Source organism: Antedon bifida, chromosome 4 (assembly GCF_963402885.1).
Source record: "Antedon bifida chromosome 4, ecAntBifi1.1, whole genome shotgun sequence".
NCBI classification, from domain to species: domain Eukaryota; kingdom Metazoa; phylum Echinodermata; class Crinoidea; order Comatulida; family Antedonidae; genus Antedon; species Antedon bifida.
Window position 1 is genome coordinate 31,955,727 of NC_136229.1, and position 26,000 is coordinate 31,981,726.

Genomic DNA, 26,000 nt, shown 5'->3' on the forward strand with positions numbered 1-26,000 from the left:
TACTAATAGAATACATAATTCATTTTTTTTAACGAATTGCCAGTTTCAGTGACTTTTTTTGTTTTTGTCAAAAAAAGCAGATATTTTTGGTGTCACTTACACTAGCAACTGGTCTTACTGTTATTTTTCTCCATTTTATTCATTATATGTATATATATCTTTTTTTAGTATTTTTCACCTTTTTTTGTTTTTGTTAAATTTTAAGATAAACGAACTGTACATTATTGGAATGCGTTAATTTATTTTTAAAAATTAATTCAATTAACACCTAACGGTCATTTTCATCAGTTTTGTTTTTCTCTCGTTTACTATAACTCAGTGGAATGCCTTGTATAAAATTTATAATTCTATTTTTAAACTTTAGCCCGCATTTAGTCTTGGGTAAGTGCACATCTTTTCAAATAATTTTAGGCACATTAAAGTAAGTAGACACTTAGATTGTTTAAAATATTTTCTGAAGAAATGTACTGAATTATACGACGCATACATATACACATGCGCAAATCAAAAGATGCGTAGTGCAATGCGCAGATAAACCTGGATTTAAATCTTGTTCATGTTCGGAATGTAGTAATTAACAGGAAAAATTTGGTGTATAGAAAAAATAATGTTCTAATTTTATACCTCCTAACAATAAAAAAAGATTGAAATTGAGGAGTATAGTCCTAGCCTACCATTAAAGGAAGAAAGTAGTATCCAAGGCACATAAAGTCCAAGTCACCTGGACTGTCTGCTTTTAGTCAGTATTGTCAGGCTATATCTTGGCGCCACTTTGATGACGGGCAACTGTCTGTTTGTTGCTAGGTAATTTAAGTAAACTAATCATCTTTAAAAATACACTTCACCATAAAATCTTTAGCATTCTTTCAAATGTTTATGCAAATTTTTGGAAAATATATTGCAGAAAGTTTTAAAAGTTCTAAAAATACATTAAATTCATTGTCCTTAATGTAGCAGTAGGTAAGAAAATAAAGATCCTTTAAATGTTTGTAATTCCAAAAGAACAATGGCGTCCATTTCGGCGGACAAAGGCAGAGCTTTCTGGAAGGTGATTATTATCAATATACTTTTAGACGAAGAATTGGATAAAACGCTACAAAACACAAGTCCTGCAGATCAACGCAGTCATTGTTATAGTTTGGAGTAGGGACATCTTCATAAAACGAGACGAATAGATTCAAGATTCGGCAAGTGTACCAAGAGCCGCCTCCACTAACTCTCGAGTGTCCTCTAAATCGGTTGGCATATCCCCTTCCAAATTATTATTAATCTCATATATCATACTCATCTCATCCAGTTCCGTCTTCAAGCGGACGACTGTGTTTGTCAGTGCATCGATATAGTTCTTCGCCAGCGTTAAAGTTTCAATTTTCGACAGCTTTCGTTGACAGTGAACGTGCGGAATAACGTTACGGAGGCATTGGAACGCGTCATTTAGAGAATGCATACGTTGTCGTTCCCGCTCATTACTTTCAAGTCGTCTGGTATTCCTTTCACGTGCGTTATATGTTTTTCGTCGACGGGAATGCTTTTTGGATTTCTTCGGTGACATACTTTCTGGATCCTCGTCACCAGCGTTTGAACTACACGATGATCCTTCACCGTCGTTAGAACCATCCACTGAATTCGTTCTATCTAAAGTTCTTTTTCCTCCTCTTGTAGTTTCCACAACAGATGTGCTGTTATTATTATTGTTATTCCTGTACCAGTACTGATTGGTTGTTGGCGGTTGTTCAGAGGTTGATTCCTCCACAAAATTAAACGGTTTCCAAGACATATTTACTTCTCTGTCAAGTTGGTTATGGTCCACGGGAGCAGTAGGATTTATCTGAAGAGCAAAAAACAAACGAATTCGTTTAAATCCAAAAGTAAAGTTGTTTACTAAATACAAAAGCCGAACCGGCTTTATACACGAAAGCAGTTAAAATGACGTGTGCGACGTATCGCCGACGACCTCAGTGATAAAATAAAGTGATGTTAATTTGTGAACCACTATCGCATCATCAACCTGTGTCAAAAAGCTTAACGTTAATGACGAAATGCGCAGATCACTCTGCGCTCATCCGTCGTCAATAGTCGATACGCGTGACTACGTGTACATCAGCGGTAATTGACGAGGTTGAGAAAATGAGTGAGCAGATAAAAGTAGTGATAATTATAAGACGAGCACTTGTATCTAAATACGTTTTCAGATATTCGACTGTAGAAAATAATAGCTCTCATGGGAATCCCATTAGATTACACTACGCGCACAATCAAAATAGCCTTAGCACACGCTGAACATAGACCAACGATATATGAATATATCACAGAGCTACTTTGAATAAACCGAACGTTGTCAACTAATACTATAGACAGATAGATTTAAACAGTTAGTTAGTTGAAATCCTGTCGATTGAAGCATGTATTTATCAAAATATTCTGATTTTAAAATAAAAAACAAGTGATGAAAAAACAGAATGACGTAAGTGCGAATCGCAACCATTATGTGTGACGTCACTGTTTGATGGGTATTTTGCCCGAAAGCGATCGCTTCCTTAGCAACCGTTTAAGGAGAACTAAGAATAAGTGAGCGATACATTAGTTACTGGCATTTTGTTTAATTGCTAATGTAAAGTCACGGCAGACTAACTAGACTTGTTTACACTAGAAATTTGTTACATTTTAACGTATTGATTGATTGAAATTACATTGATTTAGTGATTATGACGTCAAATATATTGATTACATAAATGAAAATTATAATAATCAAAAAATAATAAACATTAAATATATAATTTTAATCAATTAGTAACATTCCGATAATGGTTTTATCCTAATTCTGATACTTATATGACATAATTTGACTACGTTATACGTCATCAGCGCTGTGCTATATGAAATGACGTATGAAGACCGTACGAAATTGAACCGTCTCAATAGAAATGTCAGTGTGTATGGCGTACAAATTGCGTCATTAAACACGTAAACCCTAGGATTAGATAGTGTTTGTATTTGTATGTCAATATTCATATATTAATGCTGTCATTATCGCATCCAATATATTGGCATTATGAGGATGATGATGATGAAAACATTTTGCTTTATGACCGACGATGTTGCCGGCACGGCGGCCGTTCATGCTAAAATGAAATAAAAATTAATCGGGTTCAAAAATGTTTTTTTTTTTACTTTATCAGATAATTAGAAAAGTTTAACGCTGGGAATGTGATGATAATGACGATGATAGTACAGAGCAATGATGGCAATGATAGATGATGAAGATATTAATGATAGTAATAATCAATAGTCGAAAGCTAATGGTATGATGCGGATGATAATGACGACAATGGCGGATGAGATGAGACATAATACGGGACGGTTAAAGAACAATGATAATAATCATGATAAAAATAATGATGTTGATTATGGTTAAGGAGCAGGTGAAGTGGAGGAAGATAATAATGATAAATTGATAATTGCGTAACAACAAATGTGTTGCCTTGGGAGGAATCATGTACTGTTGTTCCATTCTCGACATTTTTTGAAAAAATCCCTGTAGGCTACTAATAGTACAGGGATTTTTTCGAAAAATGGCCAAATTTCGACTAATAACCTATTTTCCATATATTTAAACTAACAACTATCACCTTTTGTCAATTATTAATCATACTGTTTTTTAAATAATAATACAAAATAAAGTTGAAGACGAGAATAACATAATTTAATATTATCTGTCTACTGTTTCCACCTATCGATACCCTCTTCGCCTAATTATATGCAAAGTTATAGACTTGCTCGCAGTCGCCGTGTTCGTCTAGTCTCCAATCCCAGGGGCAAATTGACAGATTATAGCGACGACAGAAAGTTTTAAAATGCGGTTCACATATCATATTAATTTCTATATTATTTTGTGAATTCCACTTTTTCCGGCTATTGTTAATAAGTGATCATTCCCTATTAAATCTATGTTTCGGTTCATAGATATACTTATTATAATTTATATACATTACATAGGCTATATACACAACATAATAAAACACAGTAGTCAAACTGTAATCTGTCAGGCCATTATAAAGACTCACCGATGAGAGATTGCGACAGATTGATTATACTCTGTACGCTACATTATTTTAATTCTCTCTTTTCGATATTATATCCACTTTTCGAATTTCTTTTCAATGTGTAATAATAATTTAATTTCACAAATCGGTAAAAGAAATATAACAAGGCCAACAGCCATTAAGTCGCGTGCTATGCATAGTGATACCGGACCGACAGACCGACAGACCGACCGACATAGTGAACTAAAAAAATTACATTAATTACAATTATTTAAATACACACGATATAAATGGGTATAAGTCATAACATAATGCTAGGCAGTGCCTTTTTCGGCATATTTTAATGCCTGTGTTTTCCTCTGGGCACTGCTCAGGGCCCCATAAGCTCCGGGGCCCCCGGGCTTAGCCCGTGAGAACTCATAGCCGTTACGACTGCGCTGGCGGGGGCGCTAATTCTGTTATGCTTATACACAGTGCCTTCTCAATGTTTCTGGATTTATACATTTTTTTAAAATCAAATTTAATTACTATTTATTGAAGATGACCATATTTATATGCAATAGGATGTAGTGACCCATTTAATAAACACAACATAGACACTTGAACTCGCCTTCAAAGTGGGGATTTCCAGGCCGGACATTGTGTCTGATATAGTATAGTTGCGGCCAATTATTTATTATGTAACAATCACACCAGATGTTTTGAAAGATTACAGCTATACTCAACTTTATAGTTGAGAGCATGATAGTATTACTACGTTTGTTTGTTGAAATGAATTAAGGTGTGGAAGGAAGGAGTGGTCTAAAACTGTGGTTTGTTTTTAATTGTTATTAATAGCATGAACGAATAAAGCAATCGAGCGTCTTATAGAGACCATTTTATGCAAATTAGATCCTGTGTTCTTTCTCGACGACTCTAATTTCAGAATTCGCATTCGCAAAAGGTGGCGTAAAGAGTGTTTCCCACTAGAGACGCAACGAAAGGCGTACGCACAACGCAAGCGAGTTGATCAATGACAAGCCACTGTTATAATTGGTCAAATCACTTACGTTGCGGTACGTCCTTGCGTTGCGTCGCTAGTGGAAACCAGAGCTTAACGCCATTCATGTCCGTCACGCTTATTGCACCGTCGTTGTCAGGTTTTGTTTCTGCGCGCGCGTAAAGCTTGGTTGTAAGTGAATTGACCAATCACAGGCGACAGTCTGAATAACCCATCACGTTGTGATTGGTCAAATTGCTTACGGGAGTTTCTTAGGTCCTTGCGCTGCGTCCTAGAGTGGGAACCAAGCTTAAGTACGCGTTCAACCGGAAGCCCATGTCATCATCAACTTTGTGAATGGAAATTACAAGTAAACCATGACGTAAAGTGTACGCACTTGATAAATTAACTCGTAGAATATTCCAGCTAACGTTAAACATGATTTAAAAGGATCGGCGGACTGCAAACAACACATGTACTGTGCTACACAGCATAATATTCACTTTCTGTAAACATGGTAAACACACACAATTTTTCGCTATCGAACGGAAATGGATGACGTCATAAATGACGTAAAATATCATCTCTCATATATTACATTTAATCACCCATCTCTTTAATTGTATTCGAGAGAGTGAGAGTATTCGATTTGTAATGAAAATAGATTCTTCTTAGAACAACCCACGTTGAAAGTAAGCTCCGGTTTCGAGCGGATGCGTGTCAATGACTGAAGAATATATTGTGCTAATTTTTTATAAATAATATACACTTCATTCGTATTATTCAAGATCAATGCTAATTATATTGGGAAATATATGTGGGCGGGGCATAGGAGGAAAATTGATATTAATGGCCTTTGAATTGGCAACGGAAATGCTCATGTTCCAAAACATCACTAACTTGAAGTATAATAAGACAATATTTAAGGTCGAGCGCCATTTTAAATTATATACGCAACGGTGGAATAGAAAGATGATGACATTTGCGCTCGGGAGAGGCGGTGATCATTTTTCCATCATGAATACGCTGTTTTATAAATGTTATGGTCTCAATTTAGAATCAATTTAAGAACTTGTTCTGATCCGGGTCTTTAAGTTTTGTGGAGGGTTTGTTTTTTTAATTTTTAGCATTTTACTTACGATACAATGTATGTTAGAGAAGGAGAAAAACAACTGAATTATGAAATGACGCACGGATGACCTAATGACGTTACGTCATGGTCTGCGCACTACTTCATTACGCGAAATATTATTAACACGCAAAGCAACACAGCGAGTCAGTTGTTGTTGATATACGTCACGTGACGTCGTCACGGGCGAAACTAATCATTTATATCGTTTATACTACTGTTTAAATAGCTTTATATAAATAGAAAATTGTCTTTTTAATATTCTCTCAGCATTAATTTAACAGAGCACTTGTTTAGATTGCAAAGACAATGACAGATGTAGGCATAGTTAAAATGTCATTCTGTAACATATCCACTTAAAGCAGACGATATTTATCTCGCGGCATTACAGTTCAAACGACTAGTCTGATCAGTTTACTATTCTGCGTAATGGTGAATTATAGGCTGGATGGTCATCCGAAATCGTACAAGTTCCATTCTATTGTAATTCAACGCGAATGCTCTAGCTATTTATCAATAATTCGCAACTATGATTTTTTGTTTAAACTAAAATAATAAAAAAATCATAAATAACAGTGTGATTATTAAAGATGTATTGTCCCCCAAAAACATGACAAATGAAGATTATTTAAATCAGACTTTTAATAGGTTATTTTGTAGTTTTAATAAAGTTTTAAAAAACTTATAAAATAACATAAAAAAATCTATTGGCTAGCAGCCAATTTGACAAATATTTGCTTTAAATTACAGTTTTTTCAGGTAAATAATTTTTTTTTAGATCCAATTTTTGGTCAAAGTGGATAACTATTATGTGACATTAAAATGGCATATTCAACAAAAAAATGTTAAAAATTATTTTTCAGGAGGATAAAACATCTTTAATCAAGACTCTCAATGTATTAGAAGAGGAATTTATAGAAAGATTACTATAGACGATGAGATGTTAAAATTAGTTACAGTACCGTTACTAAATATATCACGTGTGATTAATAATATCATATATCATATCAAAGTATAAATATAATATTTGCTTCTAAAAAAATAATGAAAGAAAGACGCCCATACACTTTAGACAAAATAGGCAAAGAAAAATAAACCCACGAAGTCATTTAGCGACGACACCCACTCAGCAAGGAAGATAGTAAACTTAACGATGAATTGATGAGGAACGATCATCCACAAATAAACCTAGATACAGAGAAATAGAAAACGCTTCGCCTTAACAAGAAATAAGCCTTTAATGAATACATTGACGAATGCACCGATAATGTACGAGAAATGATCATTATATCGTGTATTCGGATTGTACTCGGTCATTATAAATGTCTGATTTTCTTGGAAAAAATTTTAGGCCCTACTATAAATTTAAAATAAAATAAAAAATTCCCATTGTTTTCTTTATCTTTACCTAATAGTTTTCTTTTCTTTTTTTAAGAACGTTAAATATATCTCCAATGATGTTATAGTTTGTTCTTAACTACCATAGTAACACGATTTCGTCGAAATAGAGGTAATCTAAATCATTTTTTTTTATTTAATGATGTGAAATCTGAACGACAGATAAAAGAATCTACAAACTCAAAAAATAGATCTGCAGAAAGACGTAAATAGAAGAAGGGAAATCCCCACATGATGTGAAACTGGAGATCAGGAAAACAAACACTTTCTATGAAAAAAAACCCTAATCCATGTACCCAGACAGTGGGAATAACGTTGAAGGATGAACAGATAGTTCAGTACTTTATATAAGTTACAAGAAAATACACAAATAATAATAATAATTTAGGAAGTCAAAGGTTGATAAAGGAAAGCCTACCTGCGAATCTAGCAAATTCGAGACGAACTGACCACACTGGTAGTGGTGGTGGTTAGAAGACGGTCCAGTATTCCTATAAAACATTTGGTAAGCTCGAAAATCTGACCACCCGTTCATCATCGTCTGCCACTCCGCGCGCTACGGCGCAATGATCCAAAATCTGGCGACACGCAGACAATAAAATAACAAACTAACACTAAATCAGACGATATAAAGAGGGAACTAGGGTCCTGTTGTCGAACCTACGAGCCTTAGGGTAAGAGTGAAGATTTTTGGGCTGAATTGGGTCGTTTGGTCGCTTGATCTTTTTAATATCCAAAAGCTAAGGGACATTGAAAAGTTCAGACGGATATTGTAGACGGCTACTTCAACTTGGCCTAGTTTCCTCCTCGGATCATCATGTCTCGAGGCGTTCCATAGATACAAATCCAATCTTTAACTTACACAACGAAAAAGCACAACTGCAGAAACAATAGTCTTGACAGAAATGTAGCCAACTAGAACTAGAAGCTCTACGAAGATTAGAGAATATTTCCTATAGTAATTTTACTATCAATGCTGTTCCAGGGGAAACGTGAAAGATCATTTATTAAATCATAATTTCATATCTGGTTTCTATGGATAATTCCCTAACTTGTGTGTAGGTTTACCCAAATGCACAAGTACTGTATGTAATCTGTATTTGTGTGCCATTATTGTAAACTATTTTAAACATTATAACATTATCACGAACACTCACGCCCACCCTCTTACTTGAGATCATTGCTTAAAGAGTAGCTCCGGGTTGAACATCATTTATCATAAAATACAAACCTTTGCAAAAACATTATAATTACCCCACTTTTTTTAAGGCAGAACGAACGTCGTGAAATAATTCATAATATTATAATGAACAATATGCATTTGAAGCCCGGAGCTACCCTTTAAGACCATCGAAAGTAGAAAATCACTTTATTTCTTAAACCAGTGAACCATTATACTAATATTGATAGCGTAATGAAAATCTTCCTTGTAATAACACAGGTCAAAATTACAGAAACCGTTTTACGACACGATTTGAACGGTCAAATGGACCTGACTCCAATTAGTAGAGATCTGTACTTGGATATTTTAATTAGAATATTAATTGCATTTTCATGATAGCCTCGTACGTCTGCTTATCAGCTTCGTATCTATATTGTTATTTATTCACGTAATAGATACGCTGCTGTCACGTGGTATCTATTGTAAAGCACGCGTGTTCTTTATGATAAAAATAGATGATAAGAATAATGATACCAATAATAACTAGGAGGTCTAATCGAATTAGAAGTAATCGAATGTGGTACGTGAAAAATAGAATAGGGACTTATTACTCTGCTAATTATTATACGTATCGTTAGATACTAATGCTGTCCCTTTGACTATGATTTAATATTGTTATCTTAATATCAAATCAGGAATGAGACATATGTAAACTAACTTACGTTAAAACACTAATAATGTTCGAAACAAATGAATGACAATTTAAATATTTTCTAGCAAACGTTTTTTCTTTCTACAGAGAGAAAATGCTTGCGAGTATAATAAACCTGCTGAAATGATCGACTAGCCGACTGACTGACAAATCGACCGAAAAGTCTGGAAATATTAATATGCTGAAAACATGTAATGATTATGTCTTTAAAGGTTATTTTTTAAATATAATCAATCAATTTACATAATAATCAATTGTATTGATATGGCACGCCTACGCAGCATTAATTAAATATAAATCTGTTATAATGTTACACAATGTAGTTTACGAGATCATTATCATTTTAAAATGTAAAATTATTGTGTGTGTATTATTTCAAAATAATAACAAAATATGTTATTGTTATGTTATAATTGTATTCATAATGTGACGTCACAACACTGGACAGACGAAAGTTTCCGATTTTTACCGATCTTTATTATCGATTCGATTGTTATGTTATTGTTAGGACGCCTAATACAAAGCAATTTCATTCATAATGCATGTTGTGAAAGTTGGACAGGTCAGAGTTTCCGAGTTTTACCGAGTTTTACCGATCATTTACCGATTCGATGTTATTGCTCATACAAAGCAATGTCATTCATAATGAGGTTAACTCTGGGCAGACGACTACTTCCGAAGATTGCATCGAATCGGAAATATTACAGTACGTTGAGTGCCTGATTTAATGACCTCGTGTGTGTCTATATATAACCGCATTATCTCCTTAATGTATTTTCATCATTTCACTTGACACCGATGGGACATTAAAGACTTAATAGTCGATTGTAAAATCTAGTCCGAAAGATTTTAGACTACGTATAATTTTTGTTTCAATGTTTCACGCGCGTTTTCTTTGCCAGACTATTCTTTGACAAGGGAATTTGTAGGACGTGTCATACATGTCAACATTATGGCGGTATTATTGGTTAATAATAGGATTTAGAAATAATGGAAGTAGGTGGTAAAAGTAGGGTAAATATATAAAGTAGGCCTATAGCAGAAGAAAGAAAAGTTTAACGTGTTCTGGAAGTGGAAATTGCACAACAAATACCATAGGCCTAAATATCACGAGGCGCCACTAGGCGATTTAAAATATCGTGGGCAATGATTTTCCACTCAATAGGCGAGTCGTGAAAACTAAATGGTAGGCCTAACTATCATTATCAAGCCCACCGAAAAAGTATGCGTGGTTCCGACTGACGCAACGAAAGAACGTAAACGCAACGCAAGCGAGTCACCATAGCGATAGATCCATCGCTTTGTGATTGGTCAAATCACTTATGTTGCGCTTACGTAGGCCTACGTCTATGTGTTGCAGCGTCTCTAGTGGAAACCAAGTTTCAAGAACGCAAACAAGATAAGCTTAAACAAGAGAATTGCAAAAAATGATTTTTTGTTATATAGAAATGAATTTGATCGGGGATCCGATGCTATTGCATTTAAACCTTATTTTGTCAACACTTATTCATTGATAAACAAGTACTGACTGCTGCGTACCACACTCTGGTTGGTGGTATCTGTCTTTTACAAAGTGAAAATACGTAAACTCATGCGCAATTCCGCCTTTATTTTTAGTACAACTTCCTACGGGTATTTCAATCCTGTGTGATTGAGGATACATGGCCAAACGGGTTGTACAAGGTGACTCCTAAGGCGAAAGATATTAAAAATAGATTGCTTAGATAAATACGTACTTATCCCGAGTGTTGTCTACAAAATTTGAAATATCACACTTTGTATTATCAGTATACAAACGGTGAGCTTACCCGTGGGAAATAGTACAATGTTTAATTACAAAACCTAACGAATATGAATACAGCTATCACTGAAATCGTCAACAAATATGATTTACGAATTATGGTAAGATCTAAAGCAAATAATGAATCAGCTTAATATATAAATCTTTTTCCCATAGTGTTTTCGTGTTTTATAGCAAACACAAATAAGGGGTGATCGATCCGTCCGTATGATCGCATTCTTTGTCGTATAATGGTTTAATATTAATATTTGCACGCCTCGATTTATCGTTTTTCTTTCTGCTTATATTGTCGTCTGCACCTTCAGGAGGCGCGTAGGTGTATGTACCATCCTTCTACCAAGGTCTGACGATATAGGAGTGTTCGTGTTCGTATTCGATCCTTCCCCGGTTGTTAAAACCTCACAAAATGAAATAAACAAATAATAGAGTACAAACAACATAGCAGTTTTGATATGATTTTTATCATGGCAATAAATATTTAACTTTAAAACAAATATTATTGCCGATTTCAATTTATTATTTTAAGATCGACAGTGTTGGCTGATCTGCTTCTCTTAATTAATTATTATACTGTAATTTGTCAAATATTTTTTTTTAAGAGAAAATGTTACCATGATTAAACTTCAGTGACCACAACGGTGGTCAATGGTGTGAAAGTAGGCATCTGCCCCAGATCTATCGATTTGTATTTGAACTCGCAGTGTTTGTTGTAAATTACCATTGGAATCTAACTGTCACATTTTAGTGATTGGTATAAATATACATTTATGAGAAACTAAAGTTTCGCCTACATCATGGTGAGATGAAGAGGATAGAAGTTACGCCTACTGGCAGTATCTTCTGCTTTACGGAAAAGAACATCGGTTTTACAAAATACAATTGGCTAATCTATAATGCTAATTCATTCATTCAAATAACAATGTTTACAATCGGTCAGGCTACGACTAATTTTAATTAAAATCCATAATATTACAAAAACGACAAAAGGGTCAAATTTTTCGTAAATATTGGGAAAAGCTAGCAAACATTCACTATTTAATATTAAGTCTAGGTGATAAAAGAAGACGTGTAAAAATGATTACTTACTGAAAATTAAAGTAGTTTTAGAAAATCTGCTCAAAATGATGCTTTATATTTTTGGTGAGATGTTCCGAGGTTAGGCATACATACGATTCAAATGGCTATCACAGATAAAAGTAAAATATCCTTCATTGTGGTGTGTTACATGCTAGCACATCTGAACAGCAATTAAAAATGACTAAATTGACTAGACAATAGCTGGCATACGAAATAGCGTTACACCTGTGTTGAAGAAAGACACGCCTTTGAACCGAACCAGTCGCCTGCCGTAATCCACTCAAGTGCCTACTGACATAATGTAGTTTACACTTGAGGAGGGCCTAGGCTAGTCTATAACATACAATGAAGCCGTTTAGTTACTATCGTCTTTGTGGTCACAACAGAATAACAGTTTGTCTAAAATGACGGAGTTTCGACCCTTTAACAATTACACGTGGAGTAATTGGTCCACTTTACGCACAATAACCGGACTTTCTCAAGGATTTTCTCGAGCCAGACGATTCCGATGGGTCAGGTAGTACAACCATATGCTACCGACATTATTAGTTAAGAGGCATTTACTTAACTCAATCAGTTTTTAAGGAACTTATATACACTACTTAAACACTTTCTCTAATCATATTTAAGACAGATATATTAATAATTGTTAATCTATTATTTGAATTGTATACTATAATAAGGCCTCGGTGAAATTAAACGGAACTGCCAAATGATTAGGCCTAATAGTAAAAGTCTTATCAATACAAATAATATAAAGATGCAAATACACACTCCCTTCTCTGGGACACTCTTATCCCGTGAAACAAACGAGGACAAGTTATTACATTACTACGCTATTTGTACGATAGTTAATTTCTCTTTGTTTATAACAGAACGACTTATTTTTGCTCTTCGTAAACCGTTGACAACAAATTCTAAAGTACATACTTAAAGAAATTGACAAAAGTAGTGGCTGACAAATATAGACGTTGTTGGAGTCGATGTATATGTGGGGGGTCAACGCGCACGTAGTTGGGGTAAGTGTACACGTGGTTCGGGACAATGTGCACGCGGTTCGGGACAATGTGCACGTGGTTGGGGACAATGTGCACGTGGTTGGGGACAATGTGCACGTGGTTGGGGACAATGTGCACGCGGTTGGGGACAATGTGCACGCGGTTGGGGACAATGTGCACGCAGTTGGGGACAATGTGCACGCGGTTGGGGACAATGTGCACGCGGTTGGGGACAATGTGCACGCGGTTGGGGACAATGTGCACGCGGTTGGGGACAATGTGCACGCGGTTGGGGACAATGTGTACGTGCTTGACTTAATAATGAATGAAATGACGAGAACAAATCTCTCAACAAGTTGTATATTATAAAAATCGCAATTACGTTACATTTTATTCCTGGTTCTCTGCTGCTAAAAATAGCAAGTATAGGCCTGTGGCTTATGCATGGTATTTACGCAGTACGCGCTTAATTGTCGTTCTAAAAACGTCATCTCATACTCTCATCATCAATGCATTGTCAGGTTACACATCAGTGGAGGCGTATATCGGTTGTTGTATGTTTAAGCTATTATCTGTTTCACATCAATGGTTTTTATTAGATATCAGATAATTTTAGTACTGTACAATATTTCTGAATGTTTTACGGAAATTGACTGACATTCAAAGCATTTCATAATGCATGGGATTGAGGAATTAAATCATCCTGCATGTTTTAAGGTGGTATTTAGAATGGCGAAAATACGCTAAATAGGTCAAATTGAATTGTGGGAGATACTTTCAAATTATGTGGGACGAACATTTAGTAAAAACACCCGTAAATGATAATCTTTAAACTACTGTACGTAATATATGACAAAATACAATAAATCTCTTTTTTCACAGTTCATTTTCATTCTGGGAAGAATCGATATTAAAATATCACATATAAAATTGGTAATGAAAAGTTAATGCGATGAAATCGATACAATTAAGCTAAGCCATATTGACGTTACGTGGGCAGTGCAACCGGTGTTATGAAAAATTAATTTAGATTTAATATGATCTTCGCATAATTTATTTATCAAATTTTATTCATATAAGTCTAAAAAAATGATAATTAGATCATCCTAACTAGCTGTCCATTGTAATTGGTCAATTGACGTGCGTTGTGCTTACGTAATTCCGCTGCGTACGTTCTTGCGTTGGTGGTCTCACCTCTTTCCTAGAATGGGGAACAAATTTCTCCTATGATGAAAAGACGGGCCGATAAATGACCTTTGTGACGTTCCATAGAAGTACAAAAGTAAATCAGCATAATGCTTAATTACAAATGAAGGAATAATTTAACGCAGCAACGTCATTTCCGGAAATCAATTCATTTTAATGCGTGTGTATAAGGTAATCATCCAGTTTCAGGTTACTGATATTATGTGCGATATACATGGCCACCTGTATGTTAATATAGGCATACAAAAAAGTACCTGCATAGTATGCATACTAGAATTATTAAAGTAATATTACATCAGTAAGATCAGTACAAGCCATTTTTAAACATCCAAAATATTAGATTTATATATAGGTAAAACTGTATCTTCTTCGACGTAAAACTTAAAATGATAACATGAAATCATCATAATAACTATTTTATTAATTTTAAAAATGTTAAAATCTCCCAAAATAAAAACCGACTAAATCGTTTTATAATTTTCGTATTGCAGGTTTTAACAATTCAAATTACGTTTTAACATTAACGGTGTGACATTAAACTCTCTTTTGAAATCAACTGAATATTTTGAAATTGAATTGAACAACAGTCCTGGAAACAATACATCAACAATAATAAAATTAACATCAATAAAATAACATCAATATTAATGCTATAAATATAATTATTGATTGAAAATATTAACATTATAATGTAGGCAAATGTACTAATAATAGCCAAGGTCACTGATCTGTAAAGGTCATTCTCTATCTGTCTAGTTCTCAGGAAAATCATACCGATCAGCTGAAAAGATATTGATTATTCATGATTAACACAATGCTCGGCGCCCCGTACGCATGCGCCCCGTACTATTTCATTAATTAGATTTTAGTGCATACACAATAATACATCTATTGATTTACTTTATTGTCAAGGTTATTACAAACACGATAAAGGTGTGATAAAAATAGTAATATTGAATAGGCCTATTATGCTTATTATATAGGCCTATAGGCTTGTATAGAATCACGGAGTAAAGAATATTATTATCATTATTTGTATTATTATAGTCAAGTATCATTTATTGTCATTTACATAGAAATTCTGTTTGCTCTGTTGGCGAAGCACAATATCCAACGGACACAACACGAACTCAAAACAAAAACATTACAAAAAGTGTCTACATGATGTTATTCATGTTACTCCATGATAGAATACATACTTTAAACGATAGAAACTCACAGACAGCAGACGGATGTTTCTCATTAAGCAGACTATATTAGACGTCACGTGATTGAAACAGTATTTTTAAACATGGGTATATCTTTACCTGTAGGCTGCTTATGCACTAACATTTAATAGTCGTGTCATCTTAAATTAAATGTTGCCGTTTGGACAAATTAATTTGCGATTAATGAATAATACCTGGTCGGTAAAAAAAACATATAATAACCAGGAAGTTATTAAATTCTTTCAAAGAATGCTAAAGAGGAATCTGCATTTAAAAACATATATTATACGGGTGAGGTTAAGAAGGATTTCCGATTTCAGCTAGGTATCCATAATTAGGCTATTCATTGAATGGCCAAAGTGGAAAGGAGTGCCGGCAGTTAGATTTCCATAGTTAGGCTACTTTTACTTGTCCAAATTTGGACGAGTGTCTGCGACTACGTTTTCGTAGCCTACTGTATCTTTTCGTAGCACCTTATTCTCCATAATTCGGCTCAAAATGCATAAGAAGGAGTCAATGTCTGCTTGTTCCGAGGCTTGTATATTCGACGGGCCTATGGCATAATTTTGTTTTTGTTAAATACCAACAAAAATTACCTAAAGCGGCTAGTCGAAAGTGCCGGTGACCGGTCCAAATGAACGGATTCAACAGTATTTATAAACAATTGTGTTAGAAGTAGATGATAAAGCTATATCACTTCTCTTTCTCTAACTAAAGACCACAGGAGGAAAGATCTCTTTTTGCTTAGTTTTAGTGGGTGGGGGAAGTGCGCGTTGAACTTATTAAACAGAAAGATAAATTAGGTCCAGCAATTAAAAAAAATGAAAGATTCGAATATCTCTCATCCAGAATTACAAACATGTTTCAACCGAATAAGCACCATTTCTTTTATAAGGATTATTTTTATCTGATCTCACAAAGTCTACTATGCTTTTCCTCAACTGAATTCAGTTATTACTATACTTAAGGCCTATACTGAGCACTATGACCTACGGTGTGCTTAACCCTCCTTGACTTATTTATGAAATAGTAAACATCAATTTAGAATAATGAAATCTGTACTGTATCAAATACTATCGTGACTCGTTTTGGAAAGTTTTCAGCATTTTGGTCATCATTAAGCGCTTAAGCCAAACAACATAAAACATCAATTTAGGTTAATCTCTAATATATAATAACAACTTCACAACACATGGTAGATTAACACAACAAAAACCAGAAGTCACAAATTAAATGACCTTTATTCAGTCATAAAAAGACATACTATTGTCATTTAAGCACTTAATTTGTTGTTGAAAATTATATAAGGAAAAGAGATTATTTAAACAATTAACACATATTGCGATTGATCATTTAAGTCGTTTTTTTCAATAACACATTAATGTTGATAATTATGTCAAGTTATTAATCCTAATTGTTACAATAAAAAGATTTGACGTAAGTGTTTTGATCTACAAACGTGTATTCCTTTAGATCGAATATTAAATGTTTGTCTTACCAAAATGCTTTAAAATGTAAGTTAACCCTATTAAGATGCAAACGGGGTTTCCCCATAATGATGTCAAACAGGGATGAAACCGAAACAGAAAATGTAAATGTAAATAAAAAAAAATAAAAAAAAGTTTACTTTATCAAGATGATAAGTACATGATTTGAACCGTTGACTTGGACCAATAATCGTACGTACCCTTCCATATTCACCGTGTTTGACACAAAGTCCTAAAGTAGTATTTGATGGTATACAAGTCACTAAAAGGTTTACTATCTAGTAGGAGGCAAACCTCACAAAGGTAAATGTGTGTACATTATTATTTGTAATTTATCATAGGCCTAGGGAGCTTTCGATTGACCTGACAAAAATCTCCGTACTATTTGATCAGCCATTAACATTTGATAGTTAATCATTCGTAGTGAAGATATGTACCCATACCATTCAAAGGTACTGGTATACACGTAGAATGAACATGGGAGTTATGATGGCCTACGACACGGTGAGTATGGAGATAATGAAGTGCTGTGGCAAGATTCTCATCAAGTCAACGGTTCGAATCATGTAGTCATAATCAAGTCTTTCAAAGCACAACCCCATTCCATTAAAGATGTACTGTCCCCCTGAAAAAAAATTCTTACACATTTTTTGTTGAAAATGCTATTTTAATGTCACCTAATAATTATCCACTTTGACCAAAATTTTTTTGGGGGACAATACATCTTTAAATATCGTTGAGTAAGAATATTTTATTTCGAGTGTATCTATGAAAGTCTCATATTGTAACCTGGGCACGGATTGGCGGATCTTAGAGAAGGAACCAAATTGGCATACATTTTGTATTACAATAAAACAAACATCAAAGTCGACTTGACATAGTTAAGTGCCTCATATAGTATAGACACATTTACAAATTAATGTATTTTTGTTAATGGTTTGAAAATGTATATTTACAGATAGGATTACAATAATATTAATAATAAACTGATGTTTACAATTACTATTACAACTGAAACGACTTCCTAGTTGCATGCACTTCAATAAATTACCGACACACGAACACATTAATTATTTTGGATGCTTACATTTCTACATTTTGCATTTTATTTTTAATAATTTAATATTCAAAACAAAAATTATTTTTCTCTGTTTTTTAATCTTATCATATTTCTGCTATTATGTTCCTTGGACCCCACAATTAATGTCCTTACAATGGACGATTTAAGTTACCGTATTTTTTAGAAATAAATTATTTTTAAATTTAATTGAAATTGGGCGATGGTCTGATTTCCCAGAGGCTTGAAGCGCGTACAGTTAAAGACAGATGGGGTTTCACTTGATAATGATAATGATGTTGACAATATTGATAATGATTAGCTGGTGTGACGTCACAGAGTTAATTTTACTCCTTATGACGTAAATACATTGATAACATGACGACAATCAGCTGATTATGATAATAATTTGAAAACGAGGTTATGCATAATGTATGGAAATAAATAATTGTAAGGATGGGATGTCTGATAAACAATGATGATGATAAAAGTAATTTGATGAAATGGTAAAGAAAAATATAGATGGACCGGTGAGTACAAACATATGCTGATGACGACGATGATGATGATAATGACGATATTAATGCTGATGATGATGATGATACCAATGATGATAATACTAATGATGACTATGATGATGTTCATGACGATGATGATGGTGATGATGATACCAATGATGATGATATGACGATGATGATGTTGATGATGATGGTGATGATAATGATAATGATGGTGATGATAATGAAGATGATGATGATGATGATGATGATGATGATGATGATGATATGAAGATGATGATACTAATAATGATGATGATGATGATGATACTAATAATGATGATGATGATGATGTTGATACTAATAATGATGATGATGATGATGAAGATGATGATAATGATGATAATGATACTAATAATGATGATGATGATGGTGATGATGATAATGAAGATGATGATGATGATGTTGATGATATTATGACGATGATGATGATGATGTTGATGACGACGATGATGATGTTGATAATAATATGATGATGTATGAAGCATATTAAGAATGTTATGTATTATTTACCATATAATAAGGCAATGACAATTACGTCAATGACGACAGTGACCAAACACGTTATATTTATTTATTCATGAAAATCAAAACTTTGCAATGTAATTGGCTATTAACATGTATAAACATTACCAGCATTAATTTACAGTGTTGTTAACGATGTATTATTATTAAATTAACTTGGAAATATTTTCCATTAACTGGTAATGGCAAATATTTACATTGATGTTTCTTTATGTCTTTATGTGTACATAAGATGAAAATGCTTTCAAGATAATGTGTTTACGTTAGACGGTAGATAATGTGTGGACGTAAGGTGAAGTTATTAAATATGAGAGTGTTCTGAATGTTAATTGTTTATTGCAAATTAAGTAGCTATATAGATGGTTTATTAGCTTCCGTATGCCATTATTTATTATACACTAGCTGTGATGTTCATGATAATTATGTTGATAATAGTGATAGCAATAATAACGATGATAATGATGACAATGATGACTATTGATGATGATGATAATGATGATGACTAATGATGATGATGATGATGATAATGATGATGACTATTGATGATGATGACGATGATATTGGTGACGATGTTATTGATGATGACTATTGATGATGATGACTATTGATGATGATGATGATGACTATTGATGAATATTGATGATGATGATGATGATGATGATGATAATGATGACAATGATGACTACTGAAGATGATGATGATGGTGGTGATGATATCAGTGATAGCACTAATGGAGTTGATAATGATGACAACTGATGATGATGATGATGATGATGATGATGAAGGTGGTGAAGAGTTATCATGTCAATACAATATTTGAATATTCAAATTTTCAAGTTTGTATTAATATCATTCTACAATAAAAAGTGTCAACAAACATGTTAAATAAAAACAATCATTTAAAATATATTGTAATTATATTATACCAAAAAAATGACAGTACAAAGGCGATTTATATCATATCGGGTCTACTGGGAATCGTAGCCAAATGGAAAACAAATTCCCATTAAAATTAGTTTAATCACTCTACTACAAAAAAGACGGTTTGTAATTTATCTCGTTAAGCGATATTAAATAATGAATTTTTTTTTACCGCGTTTACATGACAATTCAAGCAGGCGGTATTAAAAAGCAGACGACAATACAGTACAATAATTTGCATCAATTAATGATAAATCAGAAATTTCAAAATTCAAATATTTTTAGAGGATTGTATTTTATGAAGATTATAAGGTTATACCTTTAGAATTTTAGAAAACATAAAAAAAAACATAAATTAGGAATACGTGTCTTTTTCGATTAAATTTCGAGGAGGTCAGAGGAACGAATATAAAGGATATAAAACATTATTCTTAGTTACAGTTTGCAGGAGACCTGCGGTACTAAACATGTTACATGAATTGGAGAATAATTTAAACTCCTGAATCTCCATAGATGTAGCAGATCCTAATAATAAATAACTAACCAACCTGTTATATTATTCAGATCTGCAATCCATTGCCATGAACTTGACAGCAGGCATAATAAGAAAATGTCAAATCGTAACCATATGATCACCACAATTAATTAATTTTTAAATGATAGTAAAGTAATATAAATATGTAACTAAACACACTCTAAAGGCAGCAGAAAGTACAGGTTAAAAGTTCTAACAGTACGTCCCTTTAACATTCATTCTAATTTGTCAGCTCATAAAAATACATTTTAAACCCCAGAACACAACGTTAATGTGTTTGGAGTAATTTACATTTGATTAGGTCTCATTATATTATGCATGGATACTTTGAATTTACAAAATGGAATATATGGTAGATAACATACAAACATGTAGACATTGTCCTTTTATGAACTAAATACATAATGTAAATGTGACTCAATTTAAAACAACGGAAGTGCGTAAAATCACGCTGAACGCGCTATCCCATAGGTAATCAGTACAGCGCGCACTGCGTATTGGCACGCATAATTTCGCAAATGAAGTAAATGAGACACTTTAGTATTGAATAGTTTAATTTAAAGTTAAGATGATTCTGATGTCAGAAAATATTCTGACGTCATCATATATATAAAATTACAATGTACAATAGTAACAAAGAGCGGGTGCTTGTCATATTGGATACCATCTATACAGTACACACATATCAGACGACGACGAAAAAAAAAGTGAAAAATATTTAGGCCTACATAATAATTTTTTTAAATAAATATGGGTCGCCCACGACCGGGCAGCACCTCCGGTGGCACACTCCCCTATGGGGAAATGGGAGAAATTCCCATTTACTTTAATAATGACGTCTTAATGACGGTTTACAAAAATGTATAATAAACATTATCCTCAATATAACCACAGGTTTGCTTACACTTTCATAATCACGTGGGTGTAGGAAATTATTAGACTTGAAAAGATTTGATTCGTATCCCATCGATAAAAATAGACAATCTTTATAAGTGAATTACTTGCTGCTAAATTTATTCATTGAATTTTGCATTAAGTATTTTCAAAACGTCTGATTCTGATATTTTAATTGCTAATTAATATATATAATGTATATGTCAGTAATGTATTATATATCAAAATAAATTGCATACATATATATTTTCATTTGACTCGATATCCAATATATATTCAATACAAATTATGATCATAAAAAACAAGATAAAAAAAATAATATATAATAATACTATAAAATATATATCAATATTTTTTAAAATTATAAACGATTAAAATTATTTTATTATATTACTTACGTCTGATTGGTTATAAACGTACTGTTATCTCTGTGTTCGCCAAAAAGCAGGTAATTCTGCTAAAAAGCTAAGACCGTAACGGTGCGCCTATTCCGTCATATAATTGCAATCGGTGTTCAATCGTTGTAATTTGATTGCTCGATAAAAACGCCTCAGAAGAGGATTGATGCACTGACACAAGCAGACGATCCGACCGACAGCGGAAGTAATCACTTTACGAATCCAGACAAAAAATATATTGTAAAAAAAATCTACTTTGGACGGATTCATTAGAAAGATCTAAATACTGCATAGTACCGCCTGTTATGAAGGACACGTGATTACTGACTGAGACACTAACAGCCAATCAGAATGAGCAATTGTGATAATCATCGCGTTCTCTATTCATAGAGCAGACGATTATGAATAGAACAGCGAACTCAATAATATTACCATGATGAAGCGCACTTATTCACGCTTGACTGTGTCGTTGAGTGGCTTTTCTCAGCCGAGCGTGGCGATAGCATCTCTGGCGCTAGGCTGGTAATAACAAACTTATAAATACTCGGCAATTTAAAATTCAGCTTCTTAATTAGCTCAAGAGCATCTGAAGATGAGTATATTCTTAATAACACGTCGCGGCGTTTTGTAATTTAGTGCGGCGTTAAAATATACATTCGTGGTAACTTGTCATTGTTGAAATACTAAATAATGCATACAGAGATAATAACGTAATGTAAACATATACCCGGCAACATTACTCGATGAAAAACAGATTCTTAATTTTTGTGAAATCACTATTTTTATACATCATTCGGTAAATTTTTCCAGCATAAGATTGAAAGATACGAGGTTGTTGTTTAGCCCATCAAGCATTCCTAATCAAGAAAACATCTTTTTGAAACTTAACAACAAAAAGTTGCAGGTTCGAATCTTGAAGATTATTTTGAGTGAGTGAACACCTAAAAACATACCAATGTAGTTACCATGTTCCTCATAATCGTAAATTAAAGATCGTAAAAGGTCTACTTGATGTAATACCAATGATGTATTACCATGTTCCTAAAGAACTTAATACTGTATTATATTTTATTAAATATGTTCAATTTCTCACTCATCGTGATATTATAGGCCGGCACACAATAGCACAATAAAGGAATTGAACCCAGGATTTAGAAAGTAATCATTCAAAGTTATCATTGTCCAGTACAGTATGCTAATGTATATAGAAATACGCGCGCGTGAAACAAACCCCTAATGAATATGTATATGAAAATAAAAGCAAGTGAAAATTGATTACGTTGTAAAGTTGTTTGCCACTTAATCGGCCTTTGTCAACTTACACAATAATATATTCTTGTTTCGCTAATTTGATACAAGAAGCGGGCGTCGTAGGCGAGCGGGGGCCGACGCCTACCTTTATTCCCTACAAAGATAATTATCTATGTTGACACTTGTCGAAATAAATCCGATAAGAAGAACGAATTTACAATGAACGAGAGTGTTCCAATAATAGAGGTCGCTGTCTAATAGATGAAAGTCATAATTGGAACGTACGTCTCGTTGCTGTAAGTCGATTAGTACAAAATAATCTTTAGTGTTGTATCTCGTCCACGCATGTCACGCAAACATTACTCGCGTTTCACACGAAAGCATTAATTATATTTAAGCAGGGCTACTGTAATTTATGATTTCAAGAAATACTACGAGAATGGACTTAACCAATCATAAGCGACCGTTCGGCGGAAGATCCTGTCATTGGTCAAATGACTTGCGTTGTTGCGTCCTAGTGGAATCAAGCTTTGTAATACAATTAAATCATAATGGAATGTAAACATTGGCTTTGTAATATCCACTTAAATTAACATTACACTAGAGCTAGTCCGTCGCACGACCAATATTCAATCCGATAAAGCTTCCGGAAGTGGGCGAAAAACATGTCACGAGTACAAATGTATAAGATACGGTAATGGAAATGGTACATTGGTGTTGGAGATAATTGCAACAATATCTCTTCAAAGGACAAATTAGATTTATGTAAGAAATGAAACAAAGAAAAAAAAGAAATGTGTGACCAGGAAGATGTAAAATATTACAAAAATTCTTTTTTCTAAAAAGAGAAAAATATGCCAAACTAATACAGTACGTTGCATAGTTGGAAGAAAAAACGAGTGTATTCCCTGCGAAAGAGAAATTTTAGCTTGTTTATTACTGAATTCTCATTTAATTATGGAACTCTAGCTGAGCTTTGTTTATCGAAGTATATCTCAACAAACCGTTGACGAACTGGAGAATTGACGTTATATTAGGAAGCTAGCTGAGCTTTGTTTATCACAATTGTAGTACAATCTTCACAAACCGTTGGCAAACTGGAGAATTGACGTTTTAATAGGAGGCTGGCTGAGTTTTGTTTTCATATCAAGTATAATCTTTACAAATCGTTGACATAAATTGGTTTTAATTTATTGTATTAACTAATGGATGTTCGTATCCCGCTGAATCCTGGATTTCAAATCTTTCAAATGTTCTTACTTTTGATGGCGTTATGTTAACATATAATTCAGTTTGATTAACCGATAATCCCAGTGGATATAGCAAAGGCTGATAGAATTATTACAGCGTTGAAATCAACTCAATTTTAATGGCACTATCAGTGATGACAGATGAAAGTGATATGCGCTAAACGCGGGACAGACTATCTAATTTCTATCTGCGCATGCGCATTGGTTAGCAGACGATTAATTATTAATAATGTCTGCTTCTCGTTTTTCAACTGTTTAAAGATTGATCAGTGGGATTTTATAATATTGTTTGTGTGAATATCTATTTATGTCTGAAAACAAATGAATGAAAACTACTAGGTAGGCCTATAAATACAATACTCCACTAAAACATCATTTTCTTGATACAATTCACATGCCTTTTTATAATAAACAAAATATTTAGTTACAAGCCTATTATAAATTACCGCCATAGCATGCTAATGAATGTGTTTCGGCCATATATTTCTATCGCATAGCACATAATCTCAAAATGTTTACAAAATAGCCGTTGATTGGTACCATTATACTTCAACTGTTGAATGGAACAAAATAACAACACGACGAACCACGATACAAACTCAACCAATCAAATACAACACATATCTTTATCCCATAAACCTACGCCTTCCTACGCCTTAAACGTAACAAAGAGATAGTTAGAGCTCAACTATTTTTGGAAAGTGTTCGAACAAAGTATTTTCGTTCGAGTGAACGAAATTTAAGTCATATTTTACCTCCTAGCATAATTACTCTGCGTACGTATAAATGGATGATGTTAGTCAATTAACTCACGGCTCATTTAACAACAGAAAAATAACAAAACACAATTCAGACTAATTCAGGGACAAGAAGAATGCTCTTAGGAGAGAATCTGTCAAATGAAAGTCTTCTACACTGAACACTGGCCTAATATAAATGGTCAAGTCACGTTTACTCGAAAACACACGCGAGGAAAAACGGGCCGCTTAGATTTTCACAAATGAGCATATTTTCGAAATTACTTTTGCAAATCAATGCAGAGGGGGCTTCTTTTCGAGGTTTTACATTATGCAACACACACAGCGCCCCTATCGTGACATGAATATCATTTTTTCGTTAAATGATTTCATACTGAAAATAGATGAATAAGTAAATGATCTGATCTTCAGTAGTTCCTCACTGTAAATAATATGTCTGGATAGCATTCCTAACTAAATGTCAAAGAATAGTTAGCATTCAACTGAGTAGCTATGTCACACAATCTATGCATTTTCTTATTCTATGTGTTTAGGCATATCTATGCATGTGTTTCTATGTTGTCGTGTTCTGTATTTCTTCCATAATCACCAAACATCAACGTACTCTCAACCAAACTACAGCCATTCGTTAGCTTGATTCCCACTGTTGGACGT

The 26,000-nt window shown here is 33.6% G+C and overlaps 1 protein-coding gene across 3 annotated transcripts in view; it reads right to left on the reverse strand.

Moving 5' to 3' along the window:
* Positions 1–314: 314 nt before the first annotated feature.
* The window catches only part of LOC144840890 (uncharacterized), a 33,714-nt gene continuing 8,028 nt past the window's right edge, over positions 315–26,000 (reverse strand). Inside the window, exons 1-2 of one of the 3 annotated variants that reach the window (XM_078696972.1) lie at positions 22,088–22,361; positions 315–1,828 (exon numbers count right to left, since the gene is read on the reverse strand). In XM_078696972.1, the coding sequence (XP_078553098.1) occupies positions 1,178–1,777 (600 nt within the window). In that variant the 5' untranslated portion in view covers positions 1,778–1,828; positions 22,088–22,361 and the 3' untranslated portion in view covers positions 315–1,177. Of the gene's footprint in view, positions 1,829–12,310; positions 12,421–22,087; positions 22,362–26,000 lie in introns of those variants that run through there. The other 2 variants (XM_078696973.1, XM_078696971.1) reach the window with 2 other exon arrangements.